At 46.3% G+C, this 23,922-nt stretch overlaps 1 protein-coding gene across 1 annotated transcript in view; it reads left to right on the forward strand.

Moving 5' to 3' along the window:
• Nucleotides 1-7,721: 7,721 nt before the first annotated feature.
• TEDC1 (tubulin epsilon and delta complex 1) overlaps nt 7,722-23,922 on the forward strand; it is a 71,658-nt gene continuing 55,457 nt past the window's right edge. Inside the window, exons 1-4 of the mRNA XM_039389797.1 lie at nt 7,722-8,144; nt 9,010-9,096; nt 14,337-14,367; nt 15,722-15,924. Of these exons, the coding sequence (XP_039245731.1) occupies nt 7,722-8,144; nt 9,010-9,096; nt 14,337-14,367; nt 15,722-15,924 (744 nt within the window). The remainder of the gene's footprint in view (nt 8,145-9,009; nt 9,097-14,336; nt 14,368-15,721; nt 15,925-23,922) is intronic.

The following is a 23,922-nucleotide window of genomic DNA, read 5'->3' on the forward strand; positions in this document are numbered from 1 at the left end:
AGACTGTTGACCTGAGGTCTCTGTGGCACTCTACAGCCTCCTGACTATGTCCCGGCCTCAGGCACTGCCTGCTGGAAAGCCATGCCCATGGGCAGCCCCCAGATCTGCTCCTGGATATGAGATGGCCCTGTGCAGCCATTTTTTGGGGCAGAGAAGTGTCTTGCTGGGAGGGGGTTACCTGTCACATCAGGATAACCTGGTATTTGCTGCTTTTGCTCTGAGCAGGCATACAAAAAGACCAAGTGATCTGGGAGATTACGGTTGAGGCAGAGCCAGCCTCCCTTGGTAGGGAAAGCAGAAGTGTGGTGTTACAAAGCAAGTGCTGGCTCATAAGAGCTTTGCTCTTTTGTGTTTTAATGTCTTTGCCCCATTGGAAGAACAGCACTCACAGATGTCAAGATGTCAACTTGAGGGATGTTTCTAAAATGGCTTCTTAACCATGTCTTTCCCTAGTCTGAGCCACCCATTTACATATTCAGAGATACCTCATTACCCACTGGGATATTTTTGTCTACAGTTAATGCATGCATTTCCTTAGAGACTGCTTTGCATCTTACAGTCATGCCGGCCCTGCTGGGACTTGGCCAAAACCCTCAGGGGTCAGCGGTACATGTCCAATGTCAAAATCTTCAGTGTCAAAAACAGCCTGATCTGATAAGCATCTCAAAACTTCCAATTAAAACTTGCTTGATGCTACAAGGCTCAGCACCCACTAGGAATGCTTCAGTGGGATGAACTTGAACAGCCGGCGCTGCGTCACCTCCCACCCAGTTAGCACAACAAACAGGCGTCTGTGTCAAAGGCAAACCCCAGCTATTGCTGTTCAGCTGTCACCAAACTTCCCAGCCAGCCAGGTCTCGTAGGGTCCCCTGCCCTCCTGCTCCCACCGCTGCCCTTGCCAGCAGCCTCCCGGGAGTGCCAGCACCCATGGACCCATGGCTCCTGGCCACCGCTGCTGGCACCCGGCCACCCCTGGGGCACTGGGACACGGCTTTCCTCTGCCAACTGAGCTTCAAAGCAAACTAGTGATAGAATCTCAGCAGCTTTGAGCGTGCCAGTGAGATAGTGTTTTCCCTCAAGCATTAAAAATAATGGCAAACAGAAGCCTTGTCATCCTCTTGATTTGCATAAGTGTGTCCAGCTGGGAAAGGGACCTGTAAATTGGGCTCCTGGTCTTTCCCAGCAGGGCCTTGCACTTGAAACTTCAGGAGCAGCTAATTCCAAGTGTAAGGCACCAGGCCATCAGGGATGACAAGAGAATCAGTGAGAGGTATGGAAAAGCAAGTTCTGCTGGGGTGATCCAGCCCTTCATCTGCCAGCCCTTTCTGTGGGCAGTGGCTGCAGCTGGGGCTGGAGGCAGCGTGTTGCTGTTTGCAATGTGTTGCCTGGGGCTGCTTTTGTCCCTGCTATGAATTTGAGGTGTAGTTGTGGTGGCTAGGGACATCTCTCCCTGCCCTGAGTGTGTGGAGGGATGTAGGAACTGATCTGTGCCAGGTCTGTGCAGCTGCAGCTAAACTTGATCTTGCAGCTGCCTCACTCTGTGCTGCACAGGGGAACGTGTGTTAAAAAACAGGGGTCTCTCAAGCAAGGTCTGTGGACAAGCCCTTGGGTATTGATTCCCAAAATCTCCTTCTTAGTGTCCTGTTTTTCTGCCTACCCTGCAGTAGAAGCTTCCTGAGCTGGCTTTTAGCCCCAGGACTCACTGCTGGCATATTCCCCTCCAAGAGCTGTGCTTGTATAAGCCAGTCTCTGCCTGCTCCAGCCTTGATGCTGTGAGGTTGGGCAGTTCAGGCACAGGTCACATCCACAAGGAGCCTTGGTCAAAGAAAATATACGATTAACCTATTTTTTAAAAACTTGCTTTGGTCTATAGAGAGGAAGCAGAAACAGCTGTATCGCATTTGGATAGGAAATCCACGCCCGAGCGAGGCCTCCCCTCGATGTGCAGGCTGGATCAGCAGCGGCCAGTGCGCCAGGGAGGTGGGGTGTCACCACACACAATCTTTTCTCCATGGAACAGTATATCTCTGTGGCCTGCAGTGTGAGCTGCACAGACATGCAGCAGTCTGGCTTCCAGTGCATTTTGTCTGTGATGCTCTTGGCTCTGAGCTTAGGACAGGCAGGGATAGTCCCTTTGCTCTTAGTGCAGTGATGCCCTGGCTGTGCTGCTCCTGCAACAGGGAGAACAGGATGCTCAGTGAAAATCCCAGCTTCCTGGGGGGAGCAGCCAAAGGATGACAGCTTGGTGTGCCCCACCAGCTGCTCCCAATGCTCAGGGCAGAGAGCAGACCCTGGGGAGGTGGCTGACAGCCCCCATATCCTGCCTGGTCACCAGGGAGCCATCATGGGGATATTGCTGCCATCGCATGATCCCAGCCCCAAGGTGCCTGTCTGGGACAGCAAAAGGTGTAGGGTAATTTACAGTGTGGTGATGCCCAGCTCAAAGGTCCCCTGCTTTGGTGACCTGAAACAGCACCATTACTGACCCTGGAGAAAGGGGCTGTGCTTTCTCTGCCATTATTTCGGAAGCTTGGGCTGAGATCAGTGACGTCTTTGGATTGTGGAGTGATAGTTGCTATAAACACTTCATCACTGTGACAAAGAAAACAAACAACATCACCAGTTTCTCTGGCAGCTGGGTGTGGGCGAGCCTCAACACCCTGGGTAGGGAAGCAGAAGAGGTTTTGGCAAAGGACAGGAAACAGGATGGGCTCAGAAACTAAACGGTCGTTGCTCCCCACCCTGGCTTTGTGGCTTTCTCTAAGAAGAAAAAAGGAGAGGCAGACAGAAAGGGGCTTGTGGGTCCTTCAGCTGATCTATAAAATGAATGGATGCTATTTCAGCCCCACTGGGGGGCACAGTGCAGGGAGGACGGGCTGGTTTGAGTCACCTGGCCCTGTGTCCTTCTCTCAGCATAGATTGACAGACTTTAATCCAAAGCAAGGGACCCACACGGATCATCAACTCCAACCTTTAGCCCTGCACAGGACCATCCCCAAGAGTCACACCATGTACCTGAGAGCACCAAGGACATGAGAGCCCCGGAAGCAGAGATGAGGCCAGGCACCTGCTGTGGGGTGGCAGCAATTTGTTTCCCTGCAGTGTTTTTCCAAATAAAGCCGTGTCCCTTCAGGGACAGGCAGGGTGCAGGCAGGGCTGGAGGAAAATGGCACAGGGGCTGTGGCTGCAGGCGGTTCCTGCTCTTTCCTGTTCAGGGATTGTGGGGATGAAGCCAGTCTGTAACTGTGTGGTATCCAGCTCACCACTGCTTTGAGTATTTTTAAAGCTGATTTGTGTTAAGTTCAAAGAGCTCTAATATCTTTTAGGTCAAGAATGTGTCTGCCCATCTCCTAACACCTCAGAAATCTGCCTTCTTATCTAGACAGTGTGGTAAGAAGGACTGTGCAGCCGATGTCAGGCATCAGGAGCTCTGCAAGTTCTCGTGGTGAGCCAGGACTTCCCGTCCCAGCTCTGCAAAGCACTGGGTTGGGGAAGCCCCATCTCACCAGAGGAAGCAGCTTTGCAGAGGTGGCAAAGAGGGGCTCAAACTTTGTTCCTGATGGGGAGCAACATCCCCAGCAAATATTGAAGCAGCTGAAGATACTGAAGGCAGAAGGACTCTGGGTAAGTGGGACGACCAGGGGCATAATGAGAGGTGAATGAGCCCATGAACTAGCCCTCAGTACTGGAGACTGAGATCTAGTCAGGGAGCAAGGAGAGGAGGGGACAGGCTGTTCTACCCTAACCCTGTTCCCATTGCTGGTGGTCCATGTTGGAGAGGAGCTGGGCGGGGAAATGTGGGATGGGTGGGATGTTTGTCAGGTCCTTGGCTTTTCCAAGGAAGGAGCCCAAGCATAAAAGTTGACATCAGGTACTTAAAGCTGAATTTTACTTTCATCCCTCTTTTGTTATTTTCAAGGAATCAGGGAGAGTTTCCAAGGGGGAAGGGTGCAAGAGCTTCCTGCCAAAGCCTCTTGTCTTTCTTTGGTGAGTCTTTTGTTAAAGGCCTGGGGGGAAGAGGTCAGAGGGAGTTTCCCTCTGTGCAGAGGAACGTCAACTTGTCTATTAAAGTAAAAAGGGTGAAACTCTGAGAACAGAAAGTTGCTGAGATCTCAGATCTCTTTTCTAATCCTTCCCAATTCACTTATCATACTGAAAGTTCAGACCCCTGCGTCAGAGGGCCTGAAACGCCAACGCCCATCTTAAACATCCAACTGCTGGGAGCTGACCTTGAATTTTGGCGCTACAGCCCACACACAGGCCTATTGCAGACTAACTGACTGTGTCTAGGACAACCTGCACTAGAGCATTCGTGGAGCTGTTACGGCCCCTTTCAGGGATCTCAGTCATGTAAAATTGTGACACGATGCAACTCAGCATGCTGAATGTGTGCTGGCCATGCCAGCAGTAGCAGCACCTCTTGCATCCACTGGTGAAGGCGGTGTCAGGAAGCAGCTCAGTGCTCTCTGGCAGGGAGATGCCAGGCAGACTGTATTCACAGTCCCTGTGCTGCTCAGCTCCCTCCTGCCAGCATCATGTTGGCCCTGCTGCCATCCCATGCCTTTTCCCACTCTGGTTAACCTGGTGTCTCAGCAAGGGGAGAGAGAGTGCACATAAAAGAGTCTGGAGGGCACAGGAAAAGGGCTGGAAATGTTTGCAACAGAAAATGATGCAGCCTGCCTGACCTGCTCAGGGTGTAAAATGCTCTGGCCACCCAAGGCCTCCCTTGAGCAGTCAAGGAAAGAAGCTGTGCTCTGCTCGGATGGCTGCAGAGGAGGAGAGGGGAGAGCAGAGGAGTGAGGAGCTCCGGCTGCCCGAGCCGTTGATGGAGCGTGGGAAGCACTGATGCCTGACCTGGGGGCCTGGCCTGGAGACAAGCTGGCTCCCGCCTGCATCTTCATGGGGATAAAAGCATTAAAAAAAAACAACAAACCACCAAAAGAGCAAAGGAGTTGTTTTCCCAGAAGGAGAGCTCACACCTTCCCCTTGGCAGGGCTGGGCTGAGGTGAAATCAGGAAGCCGTGCTGCCGCTGGAGCGGGCAGAGATGGCCGTTATCACATACAATCGGCATGAGGCAATGGGACGGGCTGCCGTCGTCTCTGGCAACGGTGCACAGAGTCTGTGGTGGCGGGTTGCCATGGCACGGGTGCAAACAGGCGCCCTTGGCCCCGCTGAGTCACCCAGGGCGGAAATGACCCCAGCTGACACACCATGCCGAAAATGTGCGGCTGCGTGGCTGTGCAGCATCACATGAGCCCAGGAACCCAGAGAGGGCGAAGTCCAGTGGCTTCTCCCCAGGAGAAGCACCCCTGGCCCCTCAGTATGTAGCCAGACTTTCCCTTCCTGTTGTGGTCACCACTGCCATGCTCACTGCTGGGGCAAACTGCAGCTCGGTTCGTCCCGAATCTGTCCCAGTGCTGGGGGGGCCCAGGGCAGTGGCCAAGCAGGTCAAGCCAATGAGCCAGCTCTGTCCTGCTTCCCCCTGCCATACAGAGGGTCCTAGAGGCTTCCAGTGGTCTCTTGCGACCTCGCAGGTGCCCGTGGTGACATCAGGGCGGTGTGCAGATGTCAGCCAGCCATTGCTTCTTTCCATCTGCCAGTCCTCATGGGACTGGTGGCTGAGATAGGGGAGGGGAAGGAGGCCTGGATGCAGCAGGGCACGGGCTTGCTGCTGGTGGGGTGCCATCACCATCCCCGCTGGAACAGCACACTGGGGGCTGTCACGCTGTCACCTCCTTCATCTGTCCACAGCACAAGGTCCATCTCTGCAGCAGGAAACCATCGCCTTCCCATCGGCTTCTCCCACCCTGGGAAAACCACCCAGGGAGTCAGCAGAGCAGATAAGTGGGGCCTCACATGCCGGGACTGAGCCCCCGCCACACTGTGCCGCGCCAGAGAGGCTGGGATTTGCTGCCTGGCGTCCGACTTGCCCGTGGCCAAGCGCCAGCTCTCTGCAGCGCCAGGCGTGTTGTGTCAGCTGCGCCCACAGAGCTGTGTGCTGGGGGAGCCACGGGGCCAGGGACCAGGGGACGGTGGCCAGGAGGGCAGCCAGCCTGGCTCTGGGGCGCTGTGGGGTTGGTCTGGCCAGTGGGATGGAGAGGCGCCACAGGGGCTCTGGGAGTGCTGGGATGGTGTGGATCCCAGCTGCCACTCCATGCTGGGTGGTGATGCTCACTGGCCTGGGGGACCAGTGAGTTGTTGGCCTAGTGTGTTGGCTGGGGGACAGGAGCCCAGAGGAGGGGTGACGGCAGAACCATCTGTGCGTGCAGTAGGTGATGCAGGAGAGCCCTTGTCTCAGCAGCTGCTCTGGGGAGGAAAGGGCTAGACAGAGGATTGTGTGTGGGGACAGGGATAGCTTTGAGCAGGGTTTATGGAGTGGTCAAGAAAACACAGGAAATTGGCTCCAGCTGAAGGTCCTCCTGCTTGGAGATTACAGCGGGGACGGGAAAATAGACAAGCGATGTGTCATGGAAGGAACAGACAGCACCCATAAGCAGCAAGGTATGGAAAGCCAAGGAGGATGCCAAAGACAGCAGAGGATTGTCCAGGTTCGATAAGGCTCTGGGCAATAAAAAAGGACTTTATGGGCCGTTGGGAACCAAAGGCAAAAAACTGTGTGGAGGTGCCAAACCTGTTAGGAAGGAGAGCAAAGAAGTGGATAGAGATTGCTGAGCTAGAACTGGATGAGGGATAAGGAAAATGCTTTCCAGGCCATTAGGAAAGGAGGATGTGAGACAACAGCTGCTAGAGAAGATATTTTAAAAATCCTTAAGCCTGGATAACTCACACCCAGGGGTCCTTTGAGGGCTGGCTGGAGTAGCAGCCAGGATCCACAGGACTGCAAGAGCTCTAAGACAGCACTCAGCGTTGGAAAGGGCTGCGCTCCCCAGCACAGGGGTGGGAGGCAGGAGAGGAGCAACTAGAGGGAAAGAGTGCAAACACAGTTCATGTTGGTTGGAGGTCTCGTTGGACCACTGTGATTTCTCTCCTCACTGTGAGCAGCCACTTGGCTGCAAGAAGCTGTTCTGTAGCAGGAAGGAATTTCACATGTTGTTTCATGTTGTTCAGATATTGGGGAAAAAAAAAGGAAAAGCATCACGCCAGATCCATAGTGAGCATGTTAAATGGGCTATGAACTGGGTAGCTGGCCAAGAAACCACCGGTGGGAGTTTCCAGCAGGTCTCATGTCTAGGCACAGGCAGGACCCCTGCAGTGCTGATGGAGCAGACTGGTGTCCCTGGCTGTGCTCCCTATGTAAACCCTCAGTGGGAATCCATCTCTGGGCCAGGTTTTGGCTGTGTAAACCCTGGCCAAGGGTAGACTTTCCCTCTCAGGTACTCACGCTGTCTCCCAAATGGCAGATCCGTTTCTCCCCCACTGCCACCCAAGGATTAATCCCTGAGATTGCTTCAGTTAAGGGGTTCTATGCCTGGGTACCCGAACTTGCCGCATCACACCCTGCTGAGCCAGAGGCAGATGGGAATATCCGCAGACCTGCTGCTGCTGCCAAACCCTGTGCTCTCCCATCACTCGAGAAGTGGCTCCCTGGTGTGCCTGCAGCAGAACTGCGTTTTTGGAAGAACCGAAGCAGGGTTTTGCAATAGCTCTTCCCGCTCATCCAAAGGATGGATGTTTTTTTGCCGGGCGGGACACGCGGCCGTGGCTCAGGCCACGTGCGGGCAGTGGGAGGTGACATGTGCGGGCCACTGACTGCCCAGGGATGGCCGGGAGCGTTCTCTGCCCCCGGGCCGCGCGCACAGGCGGCACGAGCAGCGGGACGAGCCGGGATCCAGGACATCCAGGGAGGCAGGCGGGGAGCCCGCAGTGCTCCCTCCCGGCGGGCAGGAGGCGCCGCAGCGGGCGGGACGGGCGGAAAGGCAGCGCGGGGAGGGCGGGAAGCGGCGGCGGGATGCGGGGGCGGCAGCGCGTGCAGCACCAGGAGCACCGGGAGCACCGGGAGTACCGGGAGCACCGGGAGTACCGGGAGCACCGGGAGCACCGGGAGCACCGGGAGCACCGGGAGCACCGGGAGCGGGGCCGGGCGCTGTCCGCCGCCGCTGGGGCGCTGTGCCGGGCTCTGCCGCCCCGCGCCCGGCCCGCCCCCGACACCCTGCGCCGCGCCAGGTTCGACCGGCCGCAGGCGGTGAGACCCCCGCCCTGCGACAGCGCACGGGGACCGGGACACCCGAGTGGCACTGGGCCGGGGACAGGGTCTGGGTGGGAGGGTGAGAGAGACTCGGGACAGGCGCCTGGGTGGTGAGGCTTTGGAGTGGTGCTCAGCTGACACGTGTTAGGGGACTCTCAGCTCGCTGCTTTGGTAAGGGTTTTGTCGCACTGGGGTTTTAATTTAGAGCTTGGTGTTTCACCGTGGTCTGCAACACCTTTCCAGTGTCACCTGAGGTTTGCTGCCCTTTACTGTACCCCAGCTTGGGTCTTCCTGCTTTACCTCCAAGGCCTGCAGCTCGCACACAGGGTGCCCCCCTTGCTCAGTTAGCTATCTTAAGGATTTTACGAGTGTTGACTGAAATTCCAGCTGTAAGAATCACTGTTTCAGTTTGTCAGTGTGCTGCCCTTGTGTGGCCAAGAAATGATTCCCAGTTCCAACTCATTCTGTGCTGCCTCTTGTTTGTGAGGTTTTGACACTATCGTGGCTCAGATCTTTTCAGTGTCTTCAAGTGCTTGTTTGAGCACGGGTGAGTTGTGCCATATGTGGTTATATCATAGCAGATTTTGGAAGCTATGCTCCTGTATGTATGTGCCTCAGAGTAGATGTGCTGGGTCTTGCTGCACAACCAGCATTAGCCCTTCTCTTTCTGAGTGCACCTTAACTGTAGGTAGAGTTCATAAGACAGGTAATACATGAACCTGCCTGATTCAACGGTGTTGGCAGGATGCAGGTGTGCCCTTCCATGCATATGATGCTCAGATATGGATTTGTCTAATTAAGGCTAAATATATGGCAGATATTTTGCCTGCTGATCTTCTCTGCCTGTGTCTTTCTTTTGCAGAGCCTGGATTTCTGGAGGCTGCTCTATGCACTTCTGAAACAAATCCATGGAGGCAAATGGACAGAGTCTGATGCCATAGGTAACCTGGTCAGTCTGGCTGTGTGATTTCCATCTGTCCCAGTATGTACTGGGACTGGTTTTGTAGCACCTTTTCTTTGGGTCCTTGCTCCGTGTTCATAGTGCTCCATTTTTAATACCCGTACCACCAACATACTGTGCATCACAGCTGTGCAGGCAGGTTTACTCCTCTTTGACTTGCTTTGTCCAGGAAACTGGGGTGTTCTTGTGTCTTCCAGAGGCTCTTGCTTCCATTTGACGTTTTGTTGCAGGTAAATCTCTGCAATGATCTTGTGCATTCTCAGCATCTACAGAGGGGTTTACAGAAATAGACTCGTATTTCCTTTGATTCCTTCTTTCCCCATTCCACATATGGCACATGATTTGGTGGTTACTTTTCTATCAAGTCCTGTGTCAGAGCTGTGAATTGTAACATGTGAACCATAAAGGCAGTGTTTTGTATTGAAGTTCTAGACAAAACAAGAAGTAGAGTGTGTGTGATTATTTTAGGGAGACCACGAATATCTTTGTGGACAGGACCAGTACTCCAGAGAGGAGCTGAATGTAGATTGGCTTCTCACAATGACAGAGCACTATTCCTAAATACATGTTATTTCAAGTACGACATGACTCCCCAAACTTCTCTTTTGAGACATGTCTATCTAGAGCCTTTTCATTGCCAGAGGAAGTTTTGAGAATAGGATTGTGATGAGTCAAGAAAACACTCCTCAGGCCGAAACCACTTGAAATCCACTTTTGCCGTGAAAGCAGAAAACCCTAAACAACAATGTTTAAGCCCCTGAATAGCTGGGAGTCTGGTGGCTCTGTAAATGGAGTTAAAAAAGGTTAAGCATTGTGGAGCGTGGAGCAAAATCAGCATAGTTTTGCTGGTAGCTCAGCAGGAAATCAGCATGGTTCTGTTACTCACAGGACTGCTATTTTTCATTTGGCTGTTTTTATTTTTCCACTCATCCACAGTCTGCTGTGTATGGTAAGTCTGCCTGTTTATTGACTGTCTCCTACAGCTTTGTGGATGTGGTACTGCACAAGTGCAACCTCACTGGATTCTGGCTGCTTCAATACTAATTCCCTGTAGCATTTGGAGACAAGATTTCCATGTGCACGAGGTGGGTTGCTGGCTCTAGAGAGAGCAAATGCAGCCTCTGCTGGTACGCTGTGGTTCTGCTCAGCACTGCTGAGCTGATTTTTAAGAAACTTGTTTAGTTACAACTTGATGATTAAAGCTGAAGTTCAGGCTGAAGAACCATACTGTTTTTCAAAAGACACTAATTACCTTTGCTTGGCAAATGACTGAGTTGTCTGCTGTGAACACGATCAATATTTTACTGCTTTTTTTCTCTGCCCCTACTCTGGTCTCTTGTGTATTTAATGCAAATGAAATAAAGTCCCTTTGGTCCCTTGGGCATAGGGACCAAATAACTTTCTCAGGTTTGTACAGGATCTTGTTGTACAACAGAGAATTGAAATGGATTCCTCTAATCCAAGTCTAGTGCATTAGTCCATGGATCAGGCTTTCTTTTTCTTTGCTGTTTTTGTACAACCTCTTAATTACCTTAGTTAAAATAAATAGAGCAGCAGTTGCCAGATCCCAGAGAAAGGTTGTGAAGACTCCTTCAAGTATAAAGGTTACCATGTGCATAGGAACAGCTTTCTGGAAAAGAGAAGCCATTCTCCAATGGTCTGAGATCCTTTATTTTTCCAAAAGAAACACTGAACTTTGGTCCGTAGTTAGCAAGTGTTGTGTGGGGTCACAGTGGTTCTTCTCACTTTCAAGGTGTGTATTTCTGTTTTGAATTAGTAGTTTTTATTAGTCAGTTTTTGATCTGATCTTGTCATATGGGTGAATTTTAGAAGAGATTGAAATTTGCTTTGAACAGAACAGCTCCTAATCATTCTCTTGTTATGGCTGTGATGTGATATTTAGCAAAAACTTTCTGCATTATGTTTTTAATGGGTTGATGTATTTTATTGCCTAGCTAGCAGAAAATAAAACAGTTCTAAAATCATATCTAAAAAAGCCCACACAGTCTGATGTATTAAAATATAGGAACTATTATGTTCTTGCAAAAAAGAAACCAGCAACCCCACTGAAGCCTGCCAGTCGGTGGTTATGAAATTCTGCACATGGCTCTTGGTTTCTCCTTTTGGAAGAATTTTTTCTTCACACAGTGAAAAGCACTTACTGTAAACTTTGGTGGGAAGCCATTAGTACACTCCAGCCCCTTAAATATGTTGTAATAGTTGGTCTCTTGTCAGTGCAGTATGAGTTAGAGTAAGCTGTGAAAATACTCTGGGCATAACCTTACTGATGAAGTCACGATTAATGGTTTCATGCTGCTTGTCATGCTTCAGGCTGAGAGTCAATGAACTTGGTTAACAACCTGACAGCCACACCAGGTACCAGTGCAGTATGCATGTAGATACTTGGAGGAAACATTTCTTTTATGGAATGGCTATTCAGTTTTTATAGTATGGGAAAGAGGTCTGGAGCTGCAGTATATTTTTGTTTGTTCGACAAACGAAGCAGAAAATGTTGCTCTGAAGCAATATTTTCCCGTAATACCACTACCTATGTAGGTGTTTCTTGGCTGAGTGAATGAGGTAATGTATCTCTGTCTGTTCTTATACTTGTTTTATAGTTCTTTTCCATTTTACCCTGCCAGGCATGTCTCTTATTTGAATATCATCTTGTAATTCTCTGAAAATATTTGTCAGGATTCTTAAAGCGGAAGAGCACAGCTTGAGTATAGTTTTAAGAGAGTTGAATCCTGAGGACAATCCCCAGCTTGATTTTACTTGCTGAACACACTTTTATAAATAATATGTGTGAAGAAGCGGATTAGTTGGAAGGCCCATGTTGGGTCTTTATAAATTGCCTAATGCTAATGAAATGCCATCAGATGTTGTCAAAGAGGAGGTGTTTGAGTGATTTGTGTTATCTACTGTCTGAGTGATGGTTTTTCCTCTCAGCTTTGTGTTGTGGAGGAATCCATCGTGGTCCTCTGGGTGCTTGTATAACCTTTACTGCCATATATCTGAGCACTGTTGCTTTTTAGGTAGGGCACTGTAGAGATGAGAAAAACTAAGTGACTTCTCTAAGATCGTGGAAAGGCTCTTTGAACCCCAGTTTCACATCAATGCTTTGACCACTCACCTGCAACTCCTGCCTGATGCTCACACTGATCTGTACCCTCTCCTGTGAGGGCAATGTGTTGCAGGGAGAGAGATGAAACATGGGTAGGTAAAGGACCAGAACAACACAGAAATTCAGGTGGTGAATTGCCTTGGGGGATCTGTTCTGAGTTGTATATCAGAGCAGGGAGATAATGATAAAGGAAAGAACCACCTGGCTTGCTGTCCTTTCCTCCACTTTGATATGTGATTTTTTTGAGGAGCTCCTTGAACTGCAGATGGCAGCATGTGATGCTTGTTTGCTTTGAAAAGGGAGGAAAGCATGTATTGATCTTCCTTCCTTTTGGAATATTTCTACTTTTACCTGTTATGGCAGTTCCTTTCTTGACAGATGCACAAAGAAAAGGAAAGGACAGCCCGAAAACCCTGCTCATGTGAGAATGTTCAAGAGTGATCAAAGTAAAATCTCTAATATCAGAGTCCTCCTCTTGTGCATGAGGGATTGGAGTGCTTATCTACAGCAAGATGCTTAGCAAGCATAGACATTTTTGCCACCCTAACATTGTGAAGAGAAGCTGCTTTTTTCATTCACAGGCTCTGCAGAAAGAGCAGTGATTTAGGTGTTTAGGTTTCCTTTTTGTGTCTGTAATGCAGAAACAAGCTAGATTTAAAACTGCCATCTGTCTCTGCAGGAGCTCTGCTATGCAAAACATTAGTCCTGCAAAAAATTAGTAGCTCTGTGCTTAATCATGCTCCTGATCTTGGGTTTTTTTTTTTTTTTCAGTCACGGTTAATGTCTTTGTCAGGAGTTCGTTTGTAGCTTTAACGTGGTCAATCACATATTTCTGGTCCTGCTGCTGAATATGTGCAGTAATCTGGTAACATTTTCAGCTGTGTATTTGGACTGAGGAGCACTCTGGAAGGAGGCATCTCCTTAGGGATCTGCACTTTTGTTTCCCTAAATCCTAAAGTTGGTCAAACAGTCAAACAATATACCTTTCTCTGGGTTTTCGAGGCACAAAGGGCTTGTTGGCTTATTATGTCTCCAGCTCCTCCCAGTCTCAGCAGAGCTGTAACAATGTGCTGCTCCTGTAGGGTTACTGGCATAGGTCTGCTTGTAGGTCCTCCCTGTGTGTTGGCTGTGTATTACTCCTGGTGGGTAAGACTCCTTTAGCATTTTGCAAATCCAGTTAAATCAACCTCTCTTCACTGTGGGAGTCTCCTGTGATTAATGAAATTCCTTTTGAGCACAACATGATTTTTTTTCTTGTTTTGTGTTTTGAAGTTGGTCATTATATGGTTTTTGAGCTTCAACAGGTGATGCCAGATGCAAACAATATGTGTCAGTGCTAAGGGACACTTTTAACACAAGTGTCAAGGACCAGGCAAATGAGTATGTAATGTGATGAATTGGTGTGTTAATTAAGGATAGCAGTGACAATTCTTGATTGTGTAAGGTTTGTACTTCCTGTTATTTTTGTGTGTGTGTGTTTTATATGAAATACTGTGGAGATAGTGAAGCATTACACTGGAAAAGGGGAGCAGCTTTCTTCCTTGCTTTGTAAGAATGCCTAAACTGCATCAAACTGTAGATTCCTCTAGCTCCACCCAGCTGTGACAGCTGTCAAAAGTGAATGCCCTGAGGAAAGGAGAGAGCAAATATAGAAGGATACTTTCAGGGTGGGGGTATTTTTTCAGTCTCTAATCTCTTACATCTTAGACTTCCCAATTCAGAGAGGTTATATTTGTGTTTCATAAGCTTCCATGAACTCCTATTCTGTAAATCCAGTTCCTCCTTGAGCTTATGTGACTCTTAAGAGTCCACGGTGTTCCATGGCCAAAAATTTCAGAGCTTTGATGTATGTGTGAAGAGCTTCTCTTTAACTTGCTTTGACTCACATGCTTGCTAGCTTTGGTGGCTTGCAGTTCTCGTATTGCATATTATGCAAGCAAATTATCCCCTCTTCATCCATTCCTCAGCACCCCCATCGTTTTGAAGAGTTTTGTCATATCCGGTCTCAATCATCATCTTGGTCTACTTCATCAGTTCTTACAATGGAGCTGTACTTGTGATTGTACCTGTCCTTTCTCTTTGTTTCTTTCTAAATATTCTGTAGCCTTTATGGGACCGAAGAAATAAGGGTCACAGTGAGTATAGGCAATGATGATGTGTTGTTCCTTGTGTTCTGTTTAGTGTCCTTTCTGTGTTTCTCATGTTGAGTTTGCTTTTAGATGCATATAAGAAACAACTGTGATATTGTTATTAAAAATCTTACCACCTAAGATTGTGTTCCTGAGTCCAGTGATCAGCTCCAAGCCCATTCTTATGTCAGTACAATTAGGAACGTTTCTTTCCTTGTGCACATCGTTTTTCATTTTTTCTAAAAATAATTTTATCTGTCATTTTAAAGCTTGGCCTCATTAGGCTCTGAAGCTCTTCACAATCTGCCTGCATTCTTGACTACTAATGTCACATCAGCACCAAGCTTTCTGTCACTGTCACATTGTCTGAGTGTCATTTTGAGTTGTTTGAACAGCAGCTGTTTAGCACAGAGTATGTGAAACCACTATTTGTTCCTGCCCTCTGGTTCTTGTCCACTGGGCACTTGTCATTGATTTAAGGGCCTTTCCTCTCCCTCCACCACAGTTGCCTTAGTTTCTTTGTGCTAGTTGAATTCCACTAGGAAGTCTAAATGTCCTGCATTGGTTGAATCTTCCTTAATCACTTCTTTTTGCCTTTGGAGAACTCCAGAAACATTTTGAGCAGGATTTCCTTTTACAGCTCTTAATTCCTAGCCAGTATGTGTTGTTTGTCATTATGCCCCCTAATTATGTTCTTTATTCTAACCTTGCATTAGCACAGAACTGGGGTTTACTGGGCAGAACCTTTTTTAATAGTAACTTTCTCTCTTTTTTTGCTCAGTATTTTACAGTTCTGTAGTGCCTGTCTTTTAGCTGTCAGGTAACATTTGCTGGTGTGAAGGAATATGGATCAGAGCATTCCTAAGGATTTAATAGCGCATGTGGTGTGCTGCTGTATATCTGCCTGCTCACTGGAGCTCAGAGATTTGCAGCAGGCTGTGAAACCCCTATCTGTAAATTCCAGTTTCATTCAGGAGCAAAGTGATTCAGAGTGTTTACTAATTCATAGCATGCTTGGTAGCTCATAAAAAATGAATAGGTGGAGTCCTGTTGTAGTGGGGATGGCTAGTTACCTTTTTTCCCTTTGTTAATCTCCAAGAGGCCATCACTGGCCTTGATCTCAACTTTGAATTTCTTCTATTCCCTTGGCAGTAGTTCCTGTAGATCAGAATGGGGCAGCTTAAAGAGGGCTTTTACCCTTTACCAGTTTTTGATAAAGACTGTAGTCTCCACAGACTTCCGGTAATCTGAGGCTTGATTAAAAATCTTGCTCTCAGAGGAGGCAGCAGTTTCTGGAACTCAATGGATAAATGCAGTGAGTAGTGCGGTGTGTTATTCTCAGTTGTTTTCTTCTTTTCAGATAACCAAATCGGGTTTGTAAAGTCAGCGTTGTGGTACCATGGCTATGACAGGCCGGAGCTCTATCAGCTCCCTGCCGACGGCTCAGCGGGCAGTCGGGAGCTCCTGCTGGCGTTTTCCTGGATGCTGCACAGACTTGACCTCTTGGAGCAGCTTTTGGCTCGGAACAGAGTGAGGACCGGGGATGAAACCTCTGTGTGCACGGTGAGCACATTTGTGTCCTTTCACCTTATCCTGTCCGTAAGTAACGTTCTGTGACAGCAGCTGTGTTATCACTAGTGTGTAATGGGTGGTATCTTGCTACCTTGGCAAACAAATGTCTTAAACCAGCTTTAAAAAAAAAAACTTAACAGGGGCCAGCATCTGAAAACTGTTTTCTTTCCCTTCTCTAAGCTTTCTGTGTTCTGCAGGTCATCTGGGTTCCTTCTCATTCTCAAACTCCCATCCCTGCCTGAATTCCCTGATTTCTATTTCCAGTACAGGTGAGACCACAGTGGAGGAGTGCAAGTAAGTGAATGTCTTCAGTCTCTGCTTCTGAGTTCTGAGCTTCCAGCCTGTGTCTTGAGTGGTTCTGCAGTGCAGGCAAACAGGTTAGCAGTGAATGCTGGGTGTGTTGCCATTGGGTAGAGCAAGTAAGGATAAGGCAAATAATACTTTAAAAAAACCCATCAGTCTCATGGCAGCTGCTGCTCTCGAGGTACCTTATGACCTTGTAACCTCTGTGAGAACACAGCAGGGTATGTTGTTGTTTTCATCAATAAAAAGATGTTAGTACATAGAAAGTCTGCTCTGAAGTAAGCTAAGGATAGCTGTGTGTCTGCTTTAGCTGCAATATATATATATACTTGATAAAAAAAGAGAGAAAGAAAAGGAAATGCTCTTTAAAACAACTGAAGTGAAATTCTCAGCTGAGCAATGGCCTGAAAAATCTTCCACTGCATGGGGTCTCTTTAATGATTATGAAAACTGGAAAATATTTTCCTGAAATGAAAACGTTGCAAAACAAAAATCCAGGAAATAGTATTTGGTTCTGTGCATTGCTAAGATCTCTGCCAAAATGAGCAAAGCATGAAAGCCAGTACTTGCTGGCAAAGTACATTGGTTGGTCTGCTAGTGAGAATAAATTTGAGGTAAATCCTTACCCCTTATCCTCATCTGAAAAAATGGAGTCTCAGTGACTGTGGGCATAGCTGTGGTTCAAACTGATATTCACGTGGTTTGCTTTTAAAATTTTGTCTGAAATCCCCAAAAGTGAACAGGGTCTGTTGTACGAGAAGAGAGACTGCAGCTAATCCCTAAATTAAGGATGCAGTCATGTTCTGAGTATTCTTTCAGCCTAAATTTGAAACAAAACCTGCAGCCTGCTAAATTGCTGATAATATGCCAAATACCCAACATATCAAGGGCCATTGAAATTAATTCATTTCGTTTCAGATTACCACTTTCTGGCCTTTTTTTTTTTCCTTTGCAGTTCCTTAGCAACACTGTTTTCTTTCCCTGCAAGTTGAACAATTCCATCAGCTCTAAAGGATTTCAGGCCAGTTATTCGTAGAGGGACAGGGGTGTTCATGACACATGATAGACATGGAGCTCAGCCGCTGCATGGAACTCATAATCTTTAGATCCTGAGCTGAGGAAGGCTTCCAAAAGCTTACTTTTACGTGCACTTACATCTTCAGAATCAAAAGCCAAGTGATTCTTGAAATTATAAACTCAACATTGGTGAAAGTGTGATGAAAGGTGGTAAGAGGTGGTGCTTTGTGTGGCTAATGTAATAAATATCATCTTGAGGTAGTTGTTGGTAAGGACAGGTATGGTTAGTAGCCTAGGATGATTATGTGGGTTGGCTGCTTTTGAAGTTAGATAAGAAAGTCCTTCAGGGCACCTTGGCTCGTGGCCTCCGTTTTTTTTTTTTTGGAAGGGCAGTGCTGCAGTTTGTCCTGAGCTGGGATACTGGTGCCTGCAGCAGGATGCCCTGATGAGCAGGACTGAAGAAGCCTTCTCTAGCCTTCCACCCCCTGGCTCTCTTCCAGAATGTGAAGTTTATAAACTGTGGGGGAGACAGTTAAAAGAACAAACTGGAACCCGTGCTGCTGTGCAGGAAGAATGAGAGAGGGAGGAAGGAATCGGTGCATCTCAAACACTAGTTCCTGGCTGCTGTAGCGCAGGTCTGTTCTCCATATTTACTGTGCTGATCTGTCAGCAGGTTGGTGACTCCAGAGACAGTAAGTGAAAGTTCAAACCTTGCATTGGCCAACACTTTAAAAGAAGTAATCACTAACTCTATTAGATCTATAAAGACTTAAGTACAGTCTGAATTGGAGGCTCACATCGATTTACTGAAGTGTCTGCTTGGGAATTCTCACTTGTTATTTCTTTAAAGCACTGGGCAATTAAGTGACAGAAGTGGTTTTCAAAGGCTTTTTACACCCCTTGTGAATTTCCATCTCAGATATGCACTGTTCTGGTGTCAGTTTTAATGTCTTTTTTTGCTTTGGTGATCATGTACAGGCATATTATTGTTGAGTGCCATTCATTGATTCCTGTTTACACATATAAAATCCTAGTATACAAGACACATGAAAACCTGGATAGGAAACACTCTCCTTCACTGAACTTGTAAGGCACACCTGGGGAGTTCTCATTCTCTCTCTCTGAGAAGCAGATAATTGATATAAACTTGCCTTTTTAGCACATTTGGTATTTGACTAAATTTTGTTTTACCCGGCTTTTTAAATTTTAGTAATACCATCCCAGCTTTCTCCAAATCTGTGATGGTTTGTGCAGGCAATAGCAGTACTCCATGAGCGTGTACTCCTTCTGTTTCCAGGGAGGAATACTGCCTGTACTGGTATTGTTTACAGAAATCTTGAAAGTCACTGCTGTTCCATAAACCAAGTTATTAGAGGAAAGTGTTAACATAGCAGTCAAGCTTGATGTTCCCCCCAGCAGGAAACCAGGAAACTTTTGGCACTAGTTTCAGAAAAAAATTAATTTTCTGTTTTTTTTCCACCTCTTCACCTATTCCAGTGAGAATGGAGGAGGGAATTTTATTAACCTTATTGATTCTGACTCAGAAGCATAATTACTTTCCAGATCTTTATGGGCTATTTTAGTCTGTCAGCTTTCATTTTTTGATTTCCCTCCCTTATTCCCTATGCTTTGGTTCTCTTTGTCCTTCTGTCTTCCTAATAACTCTCACCATTTATGCTTTTGCCCTTTTTTTGCTATTATTGTTGCTGGATTCAGTAGCTTCTAAGGAACACTTTTTTTAAAAGCCGTCTATAAACCTGAACAAAGAGTGTAGGATCTGTAAAGTTTCTCCTGCAGAATTTTCCTCACTTCAGTGTGGCTGACAGGTCTGTTCTAGCACTCCTGATTTGCACTGCTACCCCTACTGTAGAGGCTTCTGCCTGAAACTAAGGGAGGAAAATGCTTAAGCTTTGATTGTCTGCCTTTTTTACTTTTTAAAGTCACTTACTGTATAGGTAACAAACTCTGAAGTGTTAATTTTTGTCTTTAGTTACTGACATTGCCTGTAGGCTTAAAAATATTTTGTGGAAGAGGTGATTAAATTAGGAATATATTTTTGCCATACAAGAACTGGAGCACATTTCAGTTTGGACTCTTGAAATACACTTTTTTTGTGTGTGTGTTAAAGCACAAGTTACAAATGATAGCTGAAATTGTCTCCCTGTCATTCTGTGTGTGCATATGAACATGCTATTCCTTCTTATCTATTTTTTTTTCCTTTAGTTTCATGCTTTGAACTAGTTATGGAACCTTCTTCCCAATGAAAAACAATTTCCTGTGCTGTGCTGGAAAAGGTGTAGTTACCAACATTTTGCTTGACACAGTGAATACACAATTAAGAGGTGGATTTTTTTTTCCCCAGACAGAATGTCAAAGTAAAATGCTCTAGCAGATGAGTCTGAAACGATCAGAAAACCTAATAATTTATTGACTCTGCTGCCTCTTTGAGAATGTCTGAATTTCAAATAAATGCAAAATGTCTTGAACTTGACATGACAGCTGATATGTTCTGGATGGGGTTTGCTGACAGGCACTGGAGTCACTTGAGCTGTGGGAGAAGAAGATGAGGACTGGTGTGCTAATAGAATTTAGTGTGGCCAAATTGGTACTCTGCCGAAATCCAGTGTAGGGAGCTCCTTCCTTGGCTGTTGGGGAAACAGAGGGATTATAGCATGTTTCAGTGCCTCTCCTGCCCTCCAGTGACAGGGAGCAGCCAGTACCTTTGGTACCTTCTGATTATCCTTGAAACCTTTTAATTTAAATGCAAACATCCTCTGCATTTGCTGTCACACTGTAAGTGATCTGGGTTTAACTCACATTGGAGGATCCTTTGAAATAAAGCACATTTTCCTCAGGAGAACAGAAGGACTGTGCAAAGAGGGGCATGGAAGGGCTCCTACACATGGCAGAGCTCTGCCTCTCCTCTCCTGGAGGGCAGGTACTGTTTCTCCTGTTGGCCTCTGGCTCCAGGTGTGCTGCTGATGCAGAGTGCTGCAGCTGCCTCTCTCCATGGGCTACCCCTGCCCTGCAGCTTCCCACAGTGGAGCAAATGCACGTGGGCAAGCAGGGCTGCAGCTGCAGGCAGAGGAAATACAGTACAAGCCATTATCTGTGTTGCATTTCTTGAGCCCTTTAGTGCTCTCTCAGTTAAGATCTACCCTGTCGTGTTTGTCTTAGTATATTTAGTTTCCATGTTTTGTCTGAATACTTAATGCAGTGAGCATTGGCATTTTCATGTTCTTTTAAAACCTTGCAGCTCCAAAGATTAGGCAGTGCTGCCACGCTCTTTTGAAGGCATAGTGCTTTTGCTGTATTGCAGAGCTCTTAAATAACCTCCCAAATGAGTGAGGAGGGACGGGATAAAGGGCTGACTTGCTCTAATGCCTGAGGCCTGTGGCTACTGCCAGACAGTCTTGTTTGAACAAGGCAGGCATTGGTAAAAGCTGTGTTCACATTTTCTGTCTTCCCTCAGCACCTTCTCTTTTTCACTCTTTGCCAAGAGTAAGCTCTTGGGAGTGCTGTTGTAAGTAGTAATTTTTACAAAAGACAGGGAAATTCGAAAGCTAAAAGGCCTTGCGGAAACACAGGATTTCACTTTTTTGGTTAATTGCTGAGTATGCTGTAAGCATAACTTCTAGAGCACTTATGTTTGCGGAAAACTTACCCTTCTGTGCAAGTATCTGGAGATTTAATTGGTATGTACATCATGTGGGAGTGGATTTTTACACCATCTATCTTTCCATGCATAAATTTAATCTGGATCCTACCTTGTCCAGGAGAAAATCCAATTAGTGTTGTTTATGGTGCTATTAATGAGAATAGTGCTTTCCCTTTTGCGCTCATCTGTTCAGATTGCTCCTTTTCACATTTTCCCCTCCTGCAGATAGATATATGACTGTATTAATTAAGAAAGCATGTCTGATACTGTTATTTCTGGCTATGGTGTTTAATTGAAAAAAAAAAAAAATTATGCTCCGTTTAAAGATGTGTAATTACAGAACTTAACATATGTTATGTCACATCAAAACCATTGTCTGAATTATGAGCGGTTTGGAGCGAGCGCTCAGTAAAAGCTGCAGGAGGGCTTTATTGGCTTGATTTATGTGGTTGCTTTGCCTTTCCCGAGCCCTGCAGTGAGGATCTAAATATGCTCCTTTCCACCTTTGTGATGCCAGGCTGTGTGCTTAGTGTAGTTGAGTGGTAACTGAGTGAATATTTTCTGTCTAGACCCAGAGTAGCTCAGCTGCAGGTGAGGAGGGGGCTGGGAATGTGCATTGGAGGTTTCAGCTGGCAGTTGCTCTGTTTTGCTCTGCTCAAGGATTAATGTTAGGAAGTTAGCACAGGACCTAGTGCAGATCTCCGTGGGTGGAATGTCTTATCCGTGTTTCTGTAGGCTTGCTTCTCCGTGGGTAAAGTAAGCAGCAGTTTGTTTGCTGACTGTTCAAATGTGGAAGCGGAGAGCTGATCCTTGGAGGGATTTAGATGTCAAGGGAAAAGCCACAAGTCTCCAGGGATGAGCTGGAGGCGGCTGGGGCCTGTCCTATACCGACAGGTGGCAGCTTGTAGTTAGAAAAGAGCATCTCCAGCCCTGCCATAGCCTTGTTTTACAGCAATGCAGGCAGCACAGGCCTTTTCTTTTCCATTGCATGTACAGGGCATAGTAAATTTATTAAGGTAAAAATTTATAAGTGTTAACGATTCCCGTATCAGTAGGAGTAGTACAGAAAGTGTGAAAGGGTGATGAAGTTGCACGACAGAGGTTACCTCTACAGCGTTGCTTGTGACATATTATAAGATCACCACTGACTCTGCAAGGAATTTTACATTAAAACAATATTTGGATTTTGTTTAATTCAAAGTGTATAAACAGAGCAACTCCATATCAGATCACTGAAATCCTCAAATGGAGTAAGCAGTGCAAAAAATGCTCTCTTCTCACATGTCTGTAAACACACTGATTGTTCTTTTAGAAGCTATATGATGAAGTGCTTGTTTAATTTATCTCCATCCACTCTTGGTAGACCTGTTCTCTGATTTCTGATAACATGGCATTACTTTATATTTCAAACTGAAAAGAAAAACTTCATTTCTGCTATAAAAGTTGGAACTTTGTAATCTTTAATTTCACTCTAAGCACGTTGCATGCAAATTGTTTGCTCAGATGTATGGAATGTAGATGAAAATTTCATTGTAGATGAAAATTGATATATCACCCTGTCTATTTGCACACCCTCCTTTCTCCCACCCCTTATTCTTTTCCTCTAAACGCTTTTATATCTGATGGCTTTTTTCAGTTCAGTGTGTTTTGTGAATCTGACTTGTCTGCTCAGAACAATTCTGCTATGAGGACTTTGGCAGTGTTGGCCTTTTTTTGCACTTGCTGCATTGTATAAGCACAAGTCTGACACGTTTTGAGTATTATCTGGCACCTTTTTTCATAACAATTCGACTTGAAATAGCCTGGGGAGGAATGCTTAGGGGAAAACTCATGTGGCGTTGGAGACTGATTTCTAGTCTGCCTTGCAAAAAAATTTTAAATATACGATTTTAGGACATAAACCGTGTTTAGCTCTGACAAAGCCAGAGGTGTGTCTATGAGCTTGGGATAGGTTTTGTAGTTTGTGAGCTACCTTAGTTGGGATGGTGATGGATGGTGTCCTGGAGCGTGTATTTGTTATCGGTTTCACTGTTTATTTGCCTGATCTTTCACCACACGAGCTGGTTCTGGTGAAGTGTGGGCAGGGTGACAGTTCAGGAATTGGCTTGAAGGAGTTTATGTAAATATATGCTTGTCACTTCTATCAGGCTTGTGCTTGCTTTTCTGAGCCTTACCAATAAATGGATATTGAAATTTAACAGCAGTACTTTGAGCTTTTAGGATAGAAAGCTCATTTGGGGTGAGTTACAGTGGAATTGAGGGGGTTCATTCTGACTTCTGCTTAAGTTACACTAATCACAGGTGCTTTGGCAGGTCCAGATTGTCCAGTTTGACAAGACTAGTTTGGATATCACCAGTCTGATGGGAATAGACTTGTCATGGTGATGAGAATATGGATATGTGTTGGTATGGATTTTGTATTGCAAGCCTGTGTACCATTCTGTAGCTGGATGCCTTCTCTGAAATGAAATCAAAGAGAAACATTAATTGCAGCAAACAATTTGCAAGCAAAACAATTCTCTGGTAAGTGGCTATAAAATGATCTCTTCCAGAGCTGGTGTGGAGTGTTCCAAGTGTGGGAAAGCCATCAAGGTGTCTGGGTAGTTGCCTTGGCTGCTCTCTTTATATACTGGACTAAAAAAGATGCACTTTTGTATCTCAGAAGTGAAGGTGTGTACCTTTATTGCTGCATAGATTAGATAAATTCACAGCGGTATTTGAAGCAAAGGCTCTAGATTAGTCTGGTATTTTAGTGATTTTTCTCCCACTGGAAGAGCAATAAATAGACTTAGTTTGTAAAGATGGGACTAGAAATTGAGGTCACAGTATAATATGTAAGACTTTTTTTTTTTACCTTGTTTACTTTATGCCAGGCTAAGTATTTCATAGCAAAATTATTTTTTTTTGTGCAGTTTATGGAATAAATAATGGAGAGATCCTGTTAAAAATGCATTGGCTGGCTTCCTAATTTTAATATTAATAAGGCAGGTTGCTACAATAAAATTAGCTCT

The sequence above is a fragment of the Pipra filicauda genome, unplaced genomic scaffold (genome assembly GCF_003945595.2).
Source record: "Pipra filicauda isolate LSUMZ 115617 unplaced genomic scaffold, ASM394559v2 scaffold76_size2844353_pilon, whole genome shotgun sequence".
Classification (NCBI taxonomy): domain Eukaryota; kingdom Metazoa; phylum Chordata; class Aves; order Passeriformes; family Pipridae; genus Pipra; species Pipra filicauda.